Below are 17,720 nucleotides of genomic sequence, written 5' to 3'. Positions count from 1 at the left end.
CAGATTCCTATCAATAAAGACAACTGTCTTTCAGCCTCAGAAACCTAGCACTAAACCTAGTACTAAACCAGATCTATCCCAATGGATGTGAAACATCCTTTCTTCCTGCTGTTTGCACTTTTCCTTCATTTGCAGTGATTACTTCAATTAACTAGTAAAGCAGTAACCAGTCCATTTTTTGCTTTGCAAGAGACTACAGCAATTTTTATTGTTTAAAATAAAGTACTTAAGCATTTGCTTTCATATTATGTGSTATGGTTGATCTTTTTGTTTAAAATATTTGTCATTCTTTTTGYAAAGACTGATGACAATTTCTGCTTTCAGGGTGGGATGATTAACTGGAATAGACTGTTTCCTCCTTTACGTCATAGACATAATGCGAATTATCAAGATCATCGCCCACCTGAACAAGGCATACCTCCACCTACTGAAGTTTCTGAAGAGCAGGTAAACACTTTCAATTTTAAAATGGCATTATAAATGGTTAGGAATTGACTCTACTAATTTTTTATCATCTGTTTCTGTACACAGTTTCTGTAACGTTCTATATAGCAGCACAAATTACAATATAAGGTAATGGTCACAATGCAGAGACAGCGTATTGTCATTAACATCCAAACCAGAGTTACAGAGCTACTCGGGAATTTCTGCTTTTAGCTGTTATGCTTGTATTTCATATTTAAAGATGTGATGGTTTCAGTAGTGGAAACTATTCAAATCTGATAAAAATAAACGTTTCAAAGAAAGAAGAACGGTAAATAGATTTCATTACTTGTCTTGTAAACATCATCTTTGCCGAAGTCCCCAGCTTAAGTTTTCAATTCTGTTGTTAGTTTTTTTTTTAAATAAGAATGTTATGCCTGCTGTGGACTACAAAGCACACTTGGGGTAAAACTTGGATATTTCCCTCAATAATGTGGTCAACTGATTCCTTATACAGATGCCACAGAGAAGTTTATGTCCTTTCTATCAAGTATAGATTTAGACTTCTAGACTTTTGTTGATAGTTTCATTCTCAAAAGAGACGTTATTTACTCAGAAATGTAAATATTTAAGATAAGTCTTATTCCTGCATATAGGATTTACTGAACACAATCAAGTTCTCCAGGTTATAGTCTGCCTGCAGTTATCTGTATTGACCTTTTATAGTTTAARATCTCTGCTACCCTTGAATGAGGATAGGTTTCTTTCTCTTTTTCCTTTTTTGTAAGTAGATAAGTCAACATTTGGTAGCATCACTGTCCTTTCTAGTTTAAACCGAGCTTGTCCCAAACAGGAATATTTTCTGTGATCTGTTTTCTAACTTTGACTCAATGTTGGATTATATCCTAAGTGTTCAAAACTTTAAATCGCATTTTGACTGCAAACTGCTGGACTACATCCAGAAAGAAAAGAAAAAAACCCAAACAACAAAACAATAAAAAATCAACCAAAAAACAACAAAACCCCAACTAACAAACAAGAAGGAAATAAAAATAAAAAAACCCCACACCAAGACGCACCTTCTGAGACAAAACTCAGAAATTTAGTTTTGGCTAGCCTGAGAGCCTGCTCAGTGCTGGTATGGGATGAACCAAAACATTTCCCTGCTGGGCTGGCTTTCTTATTTGTTGTATTGACAAATTCTGCCTATGGAGACTTTTCTTTTTGGGCTGAAACTAATRAAATAGTTATTAGTCTGATTTATGCTGGATTCTTGCCCAAGGCCTTTAGGCACAATTTATGAAAGCAATACACACTTACATTTTCTGATTCATTGAGGATGTAGGGCTGACCTGACTGCTGTCATTTGCAATTCTCTCTGCAAAGAAAAACTCATTGAAGCACCTTTGATTTATCATGACTGTACTAGTAACAGCACAAGTTGTCTTAAAATGGCAAAAATGCAAGGGTTTATTCTGTTYTTCACAATATAGTTTGTAAGCATTTGCAATGCTTTTGGTACAAAAATCTCTGCATTTCTTGTGGGGTTTTAGCACCTTAAGTTACTCWTGTTACACATCTCTGTTTCCTGGATCCAGTTCCTCTGGTTAAAATACACTCAGAGGAAAAAAAAAATTTTGTTGTTACTATTCTCCATGATGCTCAATGGAYATTTCTCTGAATAGGAACACTGCAATTTCATCCACTACTTCTTAAGGTTAGAATTTATGGTAATGGCAGTAAAAACCTTACTTCTGAAATTTGTTTCTGTGGTTAGATTTTATTCCATTGCCTGGCCTTTTTCTCATAAAAAACTCAATCTTAGATGAAAGGTAAGAGTTGCAGGTTACGAAATCGAGTTTGGAGTYAAGCTATTGGTGCAGAAGTGTCGAAAGTAACAATTCATTTCTCTCSCTGCAAGAAGGTGAGAAAGGGGCACTGGGTTGTAAGCTTGATGTTCTGACAACCAAGGCAGCTGTTCTCAAAGTTGTTGTGATGATGTATTTATATTAAGAAAAGGAGAACCTGCACCTCTGGGCACACTTGGCAGTTATATACTTCTCATTAAGTCACCAAAGCAGAGATGACTAAAAATAYTGAAAGTTGTGGAAGTGTCTTAGTGGAAAGAAAAGCTGCTTTTGGTGGCAACTTTCTTTTAAAAATACTTTCAGTGCTAGTGCTACACATTGGTCTTCCACCCCGGGAAGATTCCTCTTGAGACCTAAACAACCTCTGCTGTGTTCTTGCCCAGCTTCACTCTGCTGCTGCAGGCTCATTGCAGTCAGAGGAGCAGCAGCAGTAGTTCTCTAACAGCTCCTCTAGCCCAGGACTTAAATGTTCAGGAGCTGTGSTGTCCAGTCACAAGGCCCTTTGAAGCAGGATGAGGATGAGCTTTAGCAGTGGCCACAGTTAATTTTACAAGCCATTCCCTGCCCACCCCCCCCCGCTCCCCCCGCCTTGTTTGTCCACTTCTAGAAGATTAATTCTATAAGTGAATGAGTTGTATTGTGACTTTCAGTCATACCAAAGTGAGACTTGTAGATTCTAAATGTACTTTAAACTGGTATTTAGCCATAAATTAAATTTGTTTATGCATGCATTGCCTTTTTACATGTAGTGCTTTGATTATCCATTAACACAGAACACAAAGGTTAGGTGTCGAGTATGTGATGTTATAAAGAGGGCTAGTCAAGTGGTTATTGATTTAAAAAATCACTGTCTTAATTTGCCCTTTTCCATGTAATTTTTCCATCAGATGTCATGGATTTTTGCTTTGCAAAAGTTTTTTGCAAAAAAAGTGCTTTTTTGAGTATATGTAGAAGCCCTTSCAGAATTTTACTAATCCGTTAAGTATTGTACTGCCTCTGTTTTAGGACTAACTTTAAAGTTTATTAAAAACCYCCCAACACCTAGAATGAATAGTTTTGAGGGTTTTTTATGCCCTCTAGAGGAGTAGGTCCTTTAAAGGAAAAGAGATGTCTGGATAGGTTTCCACATCTGCTCTGTAATTCTGTGTTTTGGTCAGTGTTGGTTTCTTGAGATCCTGTACTTGTTGAGAGCAGCAAGCTCCCAGGTCACACTGTAGTTGTCATGTCTGGTACCACACTTTGGATTTTACTCTTCTTTCAAAACTGGACCAGCCAGGAGAATACAGGTGTGGCATTTTCTGCAATCTGTGGCAATGTTTTGAATCACCCTTTGATCAGTGGAAAATTGATTTCTGACACTACTGATTAATGTGCACACAGTGTGAATAAAACTCTGTTTTTAAAGTGGTGTTACTTTATTTCTTTTCCAGGTCGCACGACTTATGGAAATGGGATTTTCCAGAGGAGATGCTCTAGAAGCTCTGAGGGCTTCAAATAATGACTTAAATGTAGCCACTAATTTTCTACTGCAGCACTGATGGTTTTCTTCGTGAAGGAACTTCACTCAATGGGTTTGTACATGCCTGGGAGAGGATCAAAGCCACCTGCTGGGCAGACTCACCAAGGTCAGCCCCRCAAGAGCGAAGGAAGAGAGAAATGGCTCCGTGTGACTGGTGACTCAAAGTGATGTTCAGAAATGAYGTGAACTGTTCCCAAGCCTTCGGATCACTTGGTGGTTTCTAGTCTGGCTATCCTTTTCAAAGTAACTTTAGTTTCTACTTGTTACTGGATATCACCTAAATTTATTTTTAAATTAAAATAGGTGGGTTTTTTCTTGTAAATCCTTGTTAGACATGTTATCAGACTTAATGACTAGGAAAAGAAGCTCCTACAACTACAACAACTAGATTTACCTGTCAAGAAAAATTGTATTKTCTTCATTTACAAGTCTAATTTCTCTAGCTTACATGTTATTTTACAGTACTTGATTTTTTATTACAGTAATAAGAGGTTTGAAGATCACTTTATTTTCAACTCGGTAAAGGGTTATGGGRCTATTATGTCATTCTTTGCAAAGTTTTATTAATGTCTGTAATATTTTATTTCTCAAATTTCTTTTTGAATAAAAGTTGTCATTCAGCACATAACAGACAGATAGGATGAGAGMAAATTCATGTGTTTATGGCAAGTGACCACTGTAAATTTGAATTTTTACAAACTGAGTGAATTGCTGTTCAAATACGGGTCATGAAGATACTCACTGGAAGCAATAAAAGTGAATCGAATGATGCAATAAGATCAGAACTGGAATGATTTGAATGACTTCCATGGCTCATTCAGAGAGGACTTTTGTGACAATGGATGTCCTATGTGCTGCTTTCATTTTTTTCAGCTGGCTACATACTGTCTTAAAAGGAAATTATAAAAAGCTAACTTTTCTATATATAGTTCTAGTTTTTTAGTGTCAGAGAGGAGGATGGCCCTGCATTTGCTGAATCCTCATTGTCTGAAGCAACTTAGTGTTGACCACAGGCTGGAACATTAATGCTAGGGGTGATTCAGGCTGGCACAGGAGGCAGCAGCTTGGAAGTGCCAAGCTTGTGCAGTGCTGGGTTTGAAGTTTAGTCTGATTCTTGAATCAGCTGCTTGGCGTGACTCYCAGAAGTGCTCAGTATTAGCACCTCAGGAGTTGCAGAAGGTGGGGTGGAGAGAGGAGAACATCCATAAAATCAACATGAAGGAGTATGAGATTCCAAAGTGCAACTCTGTGAAACCAATCTATACATGTATCTTATGCATCTCATGTATGTTTCTGTATGTACTTGTGTTTGTACAGCGTGTGCACATGTGTCTATTTATATACACACAGGCATATTTAATACATRCATACATTTAGAGTAAGATATAGGTCATAAGAAGCATAACAAAGGCAGTAACAGGTGCTTGGAGGGGAGATGAAAGAATACAGGAGTCAAAAGGATGTTTAGGAAATCYAGATGAACACTGTAGCACAGTACAGATCTTTGCAGTCTCACTTGGCCTGGAAAATGTACCAGGAAATTACAGGACAACCTTTCTTTTCCTTTTTAACTGACTAATAAAACTGAAAAAAGTCCCTCAGGCATACAAGTCCTTATCTACAAATTGTATCAAATTTGTGCAGCTTTCCACACACTACATAATTTTTATTAAGTCAGTGTTCTATATGTATTTCTTTGGTATTTTCCAGTGGGTGAGGTAAGGGGTTTTTAGAATGGCAGTGTTTTTTCTTGGGCTTTGATCAATTTCCTTCAGGGTTTAGCTTGTTTCTATGATGATATTACTTAGGCAGGGTCTGCTTTTTAATTGAAAGGTTTTGCTTGTGTGAAGCTGAGGCTGTGTGTGTGTAGGCCACAGACTTCTGTACCAGGGAACTCTGGAAACCTGCTCTCTTAGAAAGCAAAGAATACATGTAGAAAAAATAAATCCTACCATAATTTGTATATGCAGACTAGTTAAATGTTTTGAAACAAATAACAGRTTTTAATTTTGAAACATACTGATTTTCCCTTTAGAAATATTTTATCCAAAAGTAGCAATAAAGACTGGTGAATTACTTCAGAAATCAAATTTTGTCTGTAGGAAATAAAAGTTCACCTCTCCCAGGGTAAATAAACACGTGTCCTTTTCAGACATTGCCCTGGTCTAGGGACAAGCACAAATTGGAAATTATTCCTTGGAATTTTAAAACATGTTGAGTGGCATATGGGGTGTTTAAGTGGATATTCTTCAAATCTAAATCCTTTCTTACTGTTGCCTGTACAGGAGCCATTCAAATTTCATAGTTGTGACATTTTGCTGGGCATTCTGCAAAAGGTGGTCAAACATAAGGGGTAAAATGCAGATCTTGGTAATGTCATTTGAAAACTGCCCTTGACAACTGTGAGAAAAGTTTGTGCTCAGAATGCTTCCAGGGCTGTGATTTCCATTAAAAACAAAACTTTAAACTTTTTTTTTCTTTAAAAAAAAGTGGTATAAGAACGGGTCTCAGATGCCGTTGAAAACAGAAGAAAGATTCACACATTAGAGCTGGAAAAYAACTCAGTTTCCACTTAATGGTGAAATTTTCATATTTTCATGAACTGTTTCTGGGAATGTGAGGAGTGTGTTSTTCACAACCTACGCAGGGTTTGTCTGATGCAGTTTTGAATGTCTCATCACACGGTTTCTAATCTGTGCATGACATAAGCCATATTTTTTGGGCCACATGAGAAGGCAGAATACTTTTCTATGTATTGAATTTTAAGTCCCTAGAAAATTCACTCTAGTTCTAGTAAAGCCAAGATTTGATATTTTGAAATAAAAGTAGTTGCTGCTGTTAAAATTTCCCAACTAGACTGGGAATGTCATCTGGTGAGACAGCWCTGGAGTAACGTATTGGGGACTTTCCTACACGGTTATGTGACACTTTGAAATACACCCACRGTGAGGTTAGTATTTGTGGAAATCTACCTGATAAGCTGCTAGGTTCAGGTTCTCAAGCCTCAGCTTTTTGCCAACATGGAGATTGATTGTGCTCAGTACCTACCAAAACCATTTTCCTCCCTCAAAACAAGTGTGAAATGCTGCCTGTTACTGAGCGAGCACAGGGACTGTCGCAGCTGGTTCATGCACCAGCCTGTGCTGTCTAGCACTTASCAGTGCCTTTTGGAACATGTCATGAAGAAAAGGTTTTGTTATTTTTGTCTGGAACAGAAGAATGAGCCAGAAAAACTAATTTCAAGGTACTGGGCAAAGGGCAATGTTTCTGGCTCTCCTGTTTGTATGTATATGTATATATATATGATTATATATATGCATATATGTGTGTATGCATATGTATATATACAGAGAGTGAGTGAGAATATTTCTGTATTGGTTCAATGAATTGAAGTGGAGCTAAGACTTTGTTAAAGAAAATTAAAAGTATTCAAAGACCCTCCTCTCTCTAATGTGTGTATTTGGAATGTCTGTGCAGTTGCAAAGGCACCATCTTTGGAAACACTCCAAACTATGASTCCCATAGCTGTGGGGGGAACTGAATCTGTTTGAGGAGGAGTAAATGCAYGGCATTGTTTTGAACTAATAGAGGGATTGGACACAAAAGTGCARTTAATTTCTTGTGTGTTCTTCCACAAGAAAAACCTAAATGAGATTAGCTTTCTTTAACTGGGTAGCCACAGTAACCAGTATTTTATATAAATGAGCATTAAATACTGTTTTACTAGGAGAATCCTGTGAACACACACAACATGTGTTTATAAATGCATGCATATATATAAACACCCCTATATAAATATATATGKGAGGTGTTTGCTTTCAAAATACTGGTTTAATTTTTAGTAGGATTATATTCATCTTGTTTTCACATATAAAGGGATTCTTTGACCACAGAAAGCCCACTCTGAAACTCAAAGAGGGTGTGTGCTTCCAACAGTGTTTGGTGCAAACATGAGGTGAGACACCAGTGATGGGAGCAGAGGAATGGAACAACCGGACAAATGGGTGTGACTGGTGAGAATCTCAACACTTTGGTAGCTCAGCTGTCATCATTTGTTTTCCAGAGGAGAGTTTTAAGAGGAAGGAGAAGATAGTCTGACTCACACATGTTTGTAGGGGACTGCTTCTAAACYTGCATGGTTGCAATGGAGAAAGCAGGAATATACACACTTTAAAAATTCCAGGTGAAAAAATCCAGGATTGTGGCTGAACTGAAAGCAGGATCTGGCCTTTTAACTGAGGATAACTAGGGACCATAAGTGTTACATGGATTAGCAAAGGAAAGGACTTGAGGGAGATGAGGCAGGTGGAATTGAGCAGACTGAGAAAGTTTAGTAAAGGGGAACAAAGTAGAAGATAGAACTGAGGACAGAAAGAAAAGACCTGCTGAAATAAAAAGGACAGTGTCACATTGCACTTAGTTCAGTTTTAAAAGAACACACAGGATTCCATATGGAAAATGAAAATATACAAGGTTGTGGCTAATCTTGTACAGCAAATCCCCTTTTTTTTTTTTTTTTTTTTTTTTTTCCAGGGGTGTATGATAGGGGAATCCTCACATTTTATTTGGTCAGTTTTGCAGGAGGTGGAACATACAGCAAGAGAGAAAGCAGAGTAATCACAGCAACTGGGCAGGGAAGCAAACCCTGGAGCCACTCATCCGTGAGAACGCAGATGCTTCTGGCTTTCAAAGCACAGTTAGTCCTGCCAACCTGACTTCTCCTGGCACCCCATCCCAGCTGTGGAGAGACCTCCTCCAGAAAGGGCRCAACTTCTCCCAGGTCCTGCTGCTTTTCCCACCAAAGGTGATTTATAACTCTCCATTCCAAGAGAGCACATCACCTGTGTAAGGGAAGCMGATTAAGAGCTTGTGCTTGCCCCTCACCGCTTCTGGTCATTTGTTTGTGCGGGGGGCAGAGGCACATGTGCACCTCTGAGGAGAAAACAGCTGCCCACATCTCCTGGCCTGATCAATCACTCCAGGGCTTCCTACTTGGCCATGAGAAGCTTTTATTTGTAGAAAATATGTGCATTTTTACATTACAGTATTTTACTGGTTTACAAATATGGCTCACAAACGTTATGTATGACATGCAGAAGCTTCAATTCAAGACAATTTAAAGCACAGCTCACAGAGGTGTGTTGCATAGTACAGGGAGTTTACTAACAGGTGATGTGTGACTGCAGCCAGGAGCTGTTGTCCTCCAGTGCTCCCCTGGAAATTTTTGGTTTTAGCTGAAAGTGTAATTTGGGAACCACCATTAAGGAAAAAAAGAAGCAGTGCTGTTTGAGCTCTGCCCAGCCCCACTGCCATAGGCAGAGACACCTTCCACTAGACCAGCTTGCTCAAAGCTCCATCCAACCCAGTCCTTCAACSCTTCCAGGAATCCACAGCTTCTCTGGGTCACCTGTTCCAGTGTCTCACCAYCCTCACAGTAAAAAACTTGGTCCTAATACCTCATCTACATCTGCCCTCTTTTAATTTGAATGCATTCCCCTTTGTCCTAYCACTACAGGCTCCTATCGTGACAGGCCCTTGTCAAAATTCCTTCTCCAGCTGCCTTGTATGYTTAGATGCTTTGCTTTCCGGGGCTCTAAGCTCTCCCTGGATSCTTCTCCWGACTGAGCAGCCCCAAGTCTCTCATCCTGTCTTCAAAGGAGAGATGCTTCAGAACCTGGATCATCTTGGTGGCCCTCTTGTGGACTTGGTCCAACAGGTCCCTGTTATTCCTGTGCTGGGGACCCCAGGATGGCAGTATTCCAAGYTGGATCTCACCAAAGTTGAATAGAGGGACAAAATCATAGCCCTTGACCTGCTGGCCATGCTGCTTTTGATGCAGCCAGTATATACGATATAGTATATCTGTATATGCATTACCTATTGTTGTGTGTCCATTAAATGCACTCTCGGCCCTTAGATAAAAGTGCAATTTGCTCTTCTTAGAAGRCAGCAGCAGGCTGTAGAAAAGCAAGAAATACCTGAGTACTGTGCAGTGATAACTCTCTGCATGGAATGCCTTTGGATCCCAGTGTGCTGTCGTGTGTTTCCCATGCACGCCACAACCACTCGGCTTAGAAAGGCGCCAAGCAGACGCGTGGGGGAAGCACCCGCCGCGACACTCGTGTTCTTAGATTCGGGGGCGTGTTTTTAACACCGAGTAAAGGTTTCGACTCCCTCTTTCGGCGGACACCGGCATTGTCCCTCTCGCCTGGAGGCACCCTCGGGGCAGGGACTGCGCTCTTGGGGCTCCCTCAGCCACGGGWACCCCCGGCCGGGGGTGTTCAGGGTCCGCACCCTGAGGGAGCCGGGCCAAGGCARGAGCAGCGCAGAGCGGAGCCAGGGGACAGGTATTTAAAAGACATGCAGGTGCTGCACTGAGGGACCTGGTTTARTGGTGGCCTTGGCAGTGCTGGGTTAAAGGTTGGTCTCGATGATCTCAGGTTTTTTCCATCCTAAACGCTTCTGTGGTTCCAAGGGATGGCCGGCGGGTCAAAGCGTGGCAGCGGGTGGTAGCTGCTGGGCCAGTGGGGTACAGCGAGCATTGTGCACGGAGCTTGGAATGAGGAGGTGAATGGTGAAGTGTAGGAAAATGTTATTGTGCCTCTGGACAAAATGCTGTGTGTGGTTTCACTTCAATTTTAGTGAAATGCTCCATTTTTAAGCAGTCAGAGCACCTGCAGGAGGGCAAGCTGGTCTGGGCCGTACAGGGCTCCTTAGAGCTCTCCTTTGCCCAGACTCCTGACCCATTCTGCCCAAGGGCCTTCCCTCTCCATCCCATGGGTGTTCCTTCAGCTCCAGCTAATTGCCTGCTGTCCCTGGGAGRGTATGTTCAAAAGCAAAGGAGCCCAGGCTGGCACCCATCCAGAGGAGGAAGGCTGGATCCCTCCTGTGTTTTGCCACACTGCACCCAACTCTTCAGCTTGTTTCCTACTCCAAAGGCTCCTACTGGTGGCAAGAGGAGGAGGTGCCTTTCTTAATAGAGTACTTCAGAGAAAAACAATAGGAGCAAACAAGTTTATGTTTATACTCCACCTTTTCCTGAGGAGGTTTGGTCATAGATTGGCTTTTTCTCAGCTGTGGGCYGCAGCCTGGCAAAACATCTCTGGCCTGGTCTTGAGAAGGAGGGATGGCCACTGCTGCAGGCCTGCTGTTCACAGGGAGACAGACAGCTACAAACCACTGCTCCTGGCACAGTCCTGTGGGAATCTGAGTTACAAAGGTAGCAGAGCCAAGCTCTTTGTGGCATGAGTCAGTGATGTTAGGGGCAACAGCCACCGGCTGTGGATGGGGAGGTTCAGGCATGGCAGTGGGAAAAATGTTTTTATCCAGAGGGCAATGCAGCATGGGCACTCARTCTCACAATGTCACTGCAGCAAGGTGGCATTTCCAAGTCTTGTCTAGATGATGCCACATCCAGCCTGTCATCACACCAACCACAGTCCTGCTTTGGGTAGGCTATTGGATGAGGTGATGCAGAGATTCCCTTCCAGCCATCACTTCCCAGACATGTTAACAGGGCAACGTGACTATACGGCAACTACCAGCCCAGCCAGACACCTTCAAGGGTGTTCAGACCACTGAGATCTTTCTATTATTGCATTCCAGCTCTTTCTTGTCCATCACAATATGCTTTTCAGGACAAAGGCTCTCTGCAGGTAAGCACTGAGGTTAGACTTGCTTTGAGGAGGGCTCAGGGAGCCTCTAGAGAGGACCTCCTGGAGTCCCTTTCCCCCTGGAGTTATTTCAGGCACCCCTCTTTAGTCAGCCCCCAGGATTCTACAGTGACCTGTACTGTAAGTAAAGCCATCACCATCCAAAAGCTCATTCATGTGCATTTAAAGCAATAAAGGGCTGCATGTGACTATTATTAACTTTCGAGGCATAAAAGAGTTTGTTAACTTAAAGAATGATTTGTATTAATCAAAAGCGTCTGTTCACGAGTTTCAGGTATACTTTTCAGTGAAATAAGCAGCATTTTTTTTTTCTTTTCATGTCTCTGTGCGTGTCTGTCCCAACTTCAAACAAAAGGCCACACATGCCAGGAACTGAAATCCTATGTGTGGGTTTTATATCATAATCTAGTAATTTCAGAAAAGAGCTGGAGAGGCTCCTGCCAACTTTGTCTGGGAAGAACAAACATCACCAGGAAACTGATGCCCAGGGCTCCTCCTCTCACTCTGCTAAGAGTCACAATCAGCCTCCCTTAGCAAGCCTCTCGGGATCCTCAGGGTACCAGCTTCAAGGGCAGTCAAGGTCACATGAGGGCAGCCTCAGTCCTTATCCCTATTCCACCACTCCCTTCAGATTAAGGACTAGTGGGAAGGTTTTCCCCATGAGTACATCCAGAGCAGGTTTGCAGCCTTACAGCTGGGCTGGGATCCAGGTCATCCCCACCACCCTCTTCCTGGCAGTGGGTCCCAGGTGACTGCAGTGCCATCAGCTGTGAGGAAGGGCACCCTGAGTGGTGAATGTGGGCAGCAGCACAGCCAGGAGCTCTGCAATTCACATCCTCACCTCTCTCCCTTGGGGGTGCRCTTTTCTAGCACCTCCCCTATGTCTCACACTTACTGCTTGCCCCATGCAGAGCCCAGGTGCAGGAGCAGGATGCTGGTGGGGAGAGAGCAGAGCTGCTGTTTGTTGGTGTGGGGAAGGAGCTGTAGGCTGTCTTCTGCATGGAAATAACATCCCAGCCTTCTTCTGACATGCCCTTCATCTGTCTCTCCTGCCTTGAGGCCTGCAGGGATGCTGTTTGAGTGCTCCAGGGGCAGTGCAGAGGCTTGGGGCAGAGGGATATCTATGGTGGTTACCAGCATGCCCCGGCCCCACAGAGGATGTGGACAGGCATGGAAGAGGGGTACAGTGCAGTGCTGGAAAGCCTCCAGCTGGGTTTGCCAGCCAGAGCAGCTGCATGAGCTGCCTCCTCTGGGGTTGGGGTGAAACCTCCTCTGTGCTCCAGGCTGGCAGGTGCAGCAGTGCTGAGCACAGAGCTGGGCATGCAGAGCCAGCCAGAGCTGGGTCTCAGCCAGGCTGGCTTTGCAAGAGCCCCAGGCAGGGAGCAATGGAACCTGCTGAAGGTGCCRGTCCTGCAGCTCAACTCAGCCTGCTGCCATCAGGGACGGTCCATTGTCACAGGCCAGGGCAGAAGGGAGGGGCTGTGCATCTAGACAGACACGGAGCCAGGCTGCTGGCTGTTGCTGTTGCTCTCCGAGGGGGTCTTGGCAGTGGAGGAGGTGGCCAGTGAGCCGCTGTTCCTGAAGATGCGGAGCAGCCTCCGCTTGTAGCCCCGGAAGGCGAAGAAGTAGATGATGGGGTCGATGCAGCAGTTGAGGTTCATGAATGCCACGGTGACTTGCAGGGACAGCTTGAAGGCTTGCTGCTCACGGCAGGATGGCTGGTAAAGGATCTTCCTGACCATGAACTGGACAATGTTGAGATGGTAGGGACTGAAGCAGAGCAGGACAGCCAACAGCACCACGAGGATGACCGTGAAGGCCCTGTGGTGGTGCCCATTCTTCACCGTCAGCGGGTTCTCCTTGGCCGTCTGGCAGAGCTTGAGGTTGATCCTCACGTAGCACACCAAGATGATGCCCACAGGCAGGAAGAAGCCAAGCATGCAGGCCACCAGGAGCAGGTAGGGCAGATTGGGAATCTCCTCAAAGTTGAAGTACTCCATGCACGTCAGCTTGTCTCCCATCCTTCGTGTCATGGGCCGCAGGAGCAGCGGGGCTGTCTGCAGGAACACCAAGGACCAGATGAGGACACAGATGCCCCTGGCACGGCTCATCTTCCGAATCCTGCCRGGGTGCCGGGTGCGCACCACRGCGATGTAGCGGTCCACGCTCACGCAGGTCATGAAGTAGATGCTCACGTAGGTGTTCATGTAGAAAATGAAAGCTGTGAGCCGGCAGAACCAGTCCCCAAAGGGCCAGTCRGACTCCAGGATGTAGTATGCAATCCTGCCTGGCAGTGCCAGGGTGAAGAGGGCATCGGACAGGGCCAGGTTCACCAGGTAGAGGTCGGTGGAGTTGAGTTTCTTCTTCCTGCGCTGGAAGGTGATACAGAGGGCCAGGACATTCCCACAGGCACCAAACACCAGCAGGGTGATGTAGAAAAGGGAGAAGGTGACTTTGGTTGACAAGTGCTGGTTGTGCACGTTGCAGCTGCTCTGGTTGCCGGTGGTGAGGTTGGTGGGCAGGAACACGTCCTCCRCAACAGCCATTTCTGCGGTGCCTTGCAAGCTCTTGATCTCTCCCTTGGAATAAGAACAGACATGAAACTTGCAGCTGATTGATAACTGAAGTAGCATCCTTAGAGTTGGCCCTTAGCACAAAGCAAAAGCCCTGTCCCCTGCTCCAGCCATCTCCCCTGGCARCGCATAGTTCGAGTCATTTGGAAAAATGCTTCTCTTGTGATTTTAGTGAGAGCACTTCAACAGTGGCTGTGACTCATTCTCTTTTCCTTATCATCAGCTCCTCTTTAATTTTGTTTGTTCGCAAGTCCAACTAATATGAGAAAGGACTGGGGGTGATGGGAGAGGGAACTGTCTGTCACGCAAGGAAGGTCCCAAACTCATCTGGTGGCGATGATTATTGTGAGGGGAATGGGGAGCTTCATTGAGAAAATGCCCAAAAACTGGAAGGCCCGGGGGCCGGGAGGGCTGGGGGACCGGTGTGCAGAAGTGCTGAGGAGCACCTTCGCAACCCTTGAGTGGGACCAAAGCAGAAACAAAACTGAAGAAATTCAGAGAGGAAAAAACCTAGCCTTCCCCAAGAAAAACTCCAACCTTCCCCAGAAATCCCGTGCCTCGTGCTCGTCCGATCAGGGAGCCGAGAACATCCCGGCACCAACCCCCGCTCTCCGCACGCCCTCCCGCCGCTCGCCCCACTCTGGGCACGGGATCCGCCCTCCCGTCCGGGGACAGCGGTGTCCCCTCCGCCGCGGGGCTGCAGCAGCTCCCGGGACGCGCCTCCGCCCGCCGCTCACCGCACGCTGCCGGCTCCCRCCGCCGGGCTCCGCTCCGAGCCGCCGCCGCACCGGGAGAGACGGGACGGGACGGGGAGGGATGGGATGGGACGGGACGGGACGGGCGCTGCCTCTCGCCCCCGACCGCGCGACCCCGAGGGGCTGAGATGCTCAACCCGCACGCACGAAAGGGAAATCGGGGACTCCAACCTGAGAGTGGCGGTGCCGCCTTATTGTCGTCCTCCYCCTCCTCCTTCTTCTCCTCTTCCTCTCCCTCGTCCCGCCCTATTTTTGGGGGGCGGCTGGCGCGGAGCCTCCTGCCCGCGTGGGGTACTCGGACTCCCCGGCCGTGTGAGCGCCTCCCGGGATTCGCTCACATTATAAAAGCGCCGTGGGGTTTTGGGGTTTTCTGTATTGTTTTGTTTTTTCCTTTTTTTTTCTTAGGGTTGGTAAAACTGTGTGTTCTTTTGGGGTGGGGTTTTTTTTTGTTTCGATGTGTGAGAGGCACGCTGCCGTCGCGGGGGATTATTCTCAGTAGTGGCTGCGCTTGAGAAGATAAATGACTGTACCTGCGCGGTAATCTCTCCCGGCATCTGAGCCGACTACGGATTTTACTCTGAAAACTTCTGTAAGGATGCAAAATGCAACTGAGGGATGAAAACAACTTCAGCTCTGGTTCACGTGCGGTCCAGAGTGCTCACCCCGGGTCACAYACACGTGGACCCCGGGTCGCACACACGATCGGACTACGGCAGCTTTTTCAGTATAGTTACGGCAMATCTTCAAAGGAGCTTATTGTGCCTGTGGCCAGTGCAAGCCACGCTGTGCCTGTGGCGAAAGCCAGATCTGCCTTTCACACACACGGAGACATCACCAGGCATGTCTCCTTAGGGCAAAGATCGAGTAGAATAAAACAATTTTATCTTAGTGGAAAAATGTTTTTGTYATTAAAGTGATAAATTGTGTGGTGAGAGCAGGGCAAAGCTCCTTGTCCCAGCTGTGACTCTCACCCTATTATCACAGGGTGCTGAGCAGGGAAGAGCTGTGATTTATCCCACAGCCCTGTATGTCTGTACAAAGAGAGTACTTTCCTCCCCAGCACTTCCCAAAATATTTGCAGAAGCGCAGCCTGCCCCGTGACCAGCAGGATGGCCTTCCTCATGATGGCAATTTTACTGGAGACCACTGGGGTTTTCAAATCCCAAGAGGAATTTTTATGCTCTTTTTAGTGGTTCTRGGGTTTGGGATTTTTTGTGGTGATGATCTTGCTGGTTTCTGGTTTAATCTCTCAAAAAAATTCCTAATAAACCAGGAAATTCCCATCATGAGGCATTCGGGATGTTGCTGAAAAATACCGAAGCCAAGAAATACCAAAGTTAGGATTATAGTTAAGCTAAACTTAAATATTTCTCTCTGAATCAGTAGATCTCAACTAATTATTTAATTGCATAATATTTCTAGTGTTTTAAAACAGTGACATTAAACTCAGTACTAATCTGTGTACTCATGTACTGTGACTCATCTGTATAGAAATTACACATATATTGTCATGAGTTTACTAGAAGTTGAAGTTACCTAGCAAGAATAATAGTGAAAATTAGCTAACAAGCATCTGTTAATGGAGATACTTTTGTTGCTCGAGGGCTTATATTACACAGAGGGAAATGTCTGCTAATAATAGGATAATTGCTGAGTAAATTATTAAAAATATTCCTTAGTAAAATGGGGATTTTCTACATCTGTCAAGAGTTAAGCTAATCAGACTTCAGTGGGGCTCAAATGTTCTTGAGCTGTTTCATCATGATGGTGAAAACAGCCAATGGATTTAACATCAGAGAAGAGTTACGTCCACAGAAATCCTGAGCCCATAGCGGCGAGCAGATCCAGGACTATCCTTTCATGTTGCTAAGGCACTGCATGACAGACAGCTGYAGCTGAAATAAATACTGGTCACATCAGTTTGGGGCTCACTGTGGCAACTGATGGTGCAAAGCTCCTGTCCACTTTCACTCACATGTCTCACATGAGTGTTTTGTCTCCACAAATTCACACCGTTGAACACATAAAYCTGGATAAACCTCAGCAAAATGCCATTGACTTCCAGACAGGTGCCCACAACGCCTCGGACTGGTTGGAATCACCAATGCTTGGCAGGAATGGATGGGGTGGTTTGTGATGCAAATTTATGGCTGGGATTTTTCTGAGCAAACAGCCCCTTTTGTACAACCCCTTCCATCCCCTGGGCTCTGCACTTACACAGGCACTGAAAAGAGCTGTAATCCCAGAAGGGGAATCAAGTGCTGATGACCCAGCACCTTGCCACCTGCCTGGGGTTGGAGGACTTCTSGTGGGACCCCATGGGTCTGGGAAGTGCCCTCGCTATGTCAGAGTGGGGGCTGGATAAAGAAAGGTCAGAGGGATCTCTCAGCCCCTGCACAGAGAAGGGAGATGACCCCAAAAGCATCTCCAGCCTCGAAAACTGATGGAGGAGCCCAAAGTTCGGGTGGACAACTGTGCCCAGGGCAACAACCATGCCCAAGGCCTTGGGAATAAGACAGAGGGAAAGCAATATTCTCTACCTGATTTTATTTTTCTTTTTGCAATGCAGAAGAAAGGAAGTGGGTTTTTCTTTTGTGCAAAACACGCTCCTGCCCTGTGTGCAGCAGGTGCTGTGCTGCAGGAGTGCAGCCCAGCTCCACCCATCTGCACAGCTCCAGCAAGGCCAGCGGGGCTGCACTGCTCTGYGCTGCATGGCAGGCAAGGCCCCTTTTGGGTGGGGTGAGGGACTGAGGGGATGCCCTCCCAGCTGCGGGGTCACATTCCCTGCCTCTGCAATCCTGGATGACCTTAAAAGGGATCCCCACTCAGACAGGGTAGAGAAGCCCTGTCCACCCCAGTCTGCAGCTGTCTCATTTAAGAGATACTGCCCTTTACTGAACACAGTGGAA

At 45.1% G+C, this 17,720-nt stretch overlaps 2 protein-coding genes across 2 annotated transcripts in view; one reads left to right on the top strand and one right to left on the bottom strand.

Moving 5' to 3' along the window:
- The window catches only part of UBAC2 (UBA domain containing 2), an 88,803-nt gene extending 84,216 nt beyond the window's left edge, over nt 1–4,587 (top strand). The window contains exons 8-9 of the mRNA XM_057366184.1: nt 325–447; nt 3,722–4,587. Of these exons, the coding sequence (XP_057222167.1) occupies nt 325–447; nt 3,722–3,829 (231 nt within the window). The 3' untranslated portion in view covers nt 3,830–4,587. The remainder of the gene's footprint in view (nt 1–324; nt 448–3,721) is intronic.
- Nucleotides 4,588–12,892: 8,305 nt separating this feature from the next.
- Nucleotides 12,893–14,048, bottom strand: LOC130573622 (G-protein coupled receptor 183-like). The gene has a single exon (XM_057366168.1). The coding sequence runs from the start codon at nt 14,027–14,029 to the stop codon at nt 12,971–12,973; it is 1,059 nt and encodes a 352-aa protein (XP_057222151.1). The 5' UTR covers nt 14,030–14,048; the 3' UTR covers nt 12,893–12,970.
- Between the last annotated feature and the right edge of the window lie 3,672 nt (nt 14,049–17,720).

Source organism: Malurus melanocephalus, unplaced genomic scaffold, assembly GCF_030028575.1.
Source record: "Malurus melanocephalus ecotype Western Australia unplaced genomic scaffold, MMel_1.1 scaffold_61, whole genome shotgun sequence".
Classification (NCBI taxonomy): Eukaryota; Metazoa; Chordata; class Aves; order Passeriformes; family Maluridae; genus Malurus; species Malurus melanocephalus.
Note: the sequence above shows the minus strand (reverse complement) of the source record. Positions and strands in the feature narration are given on the sequence as shown.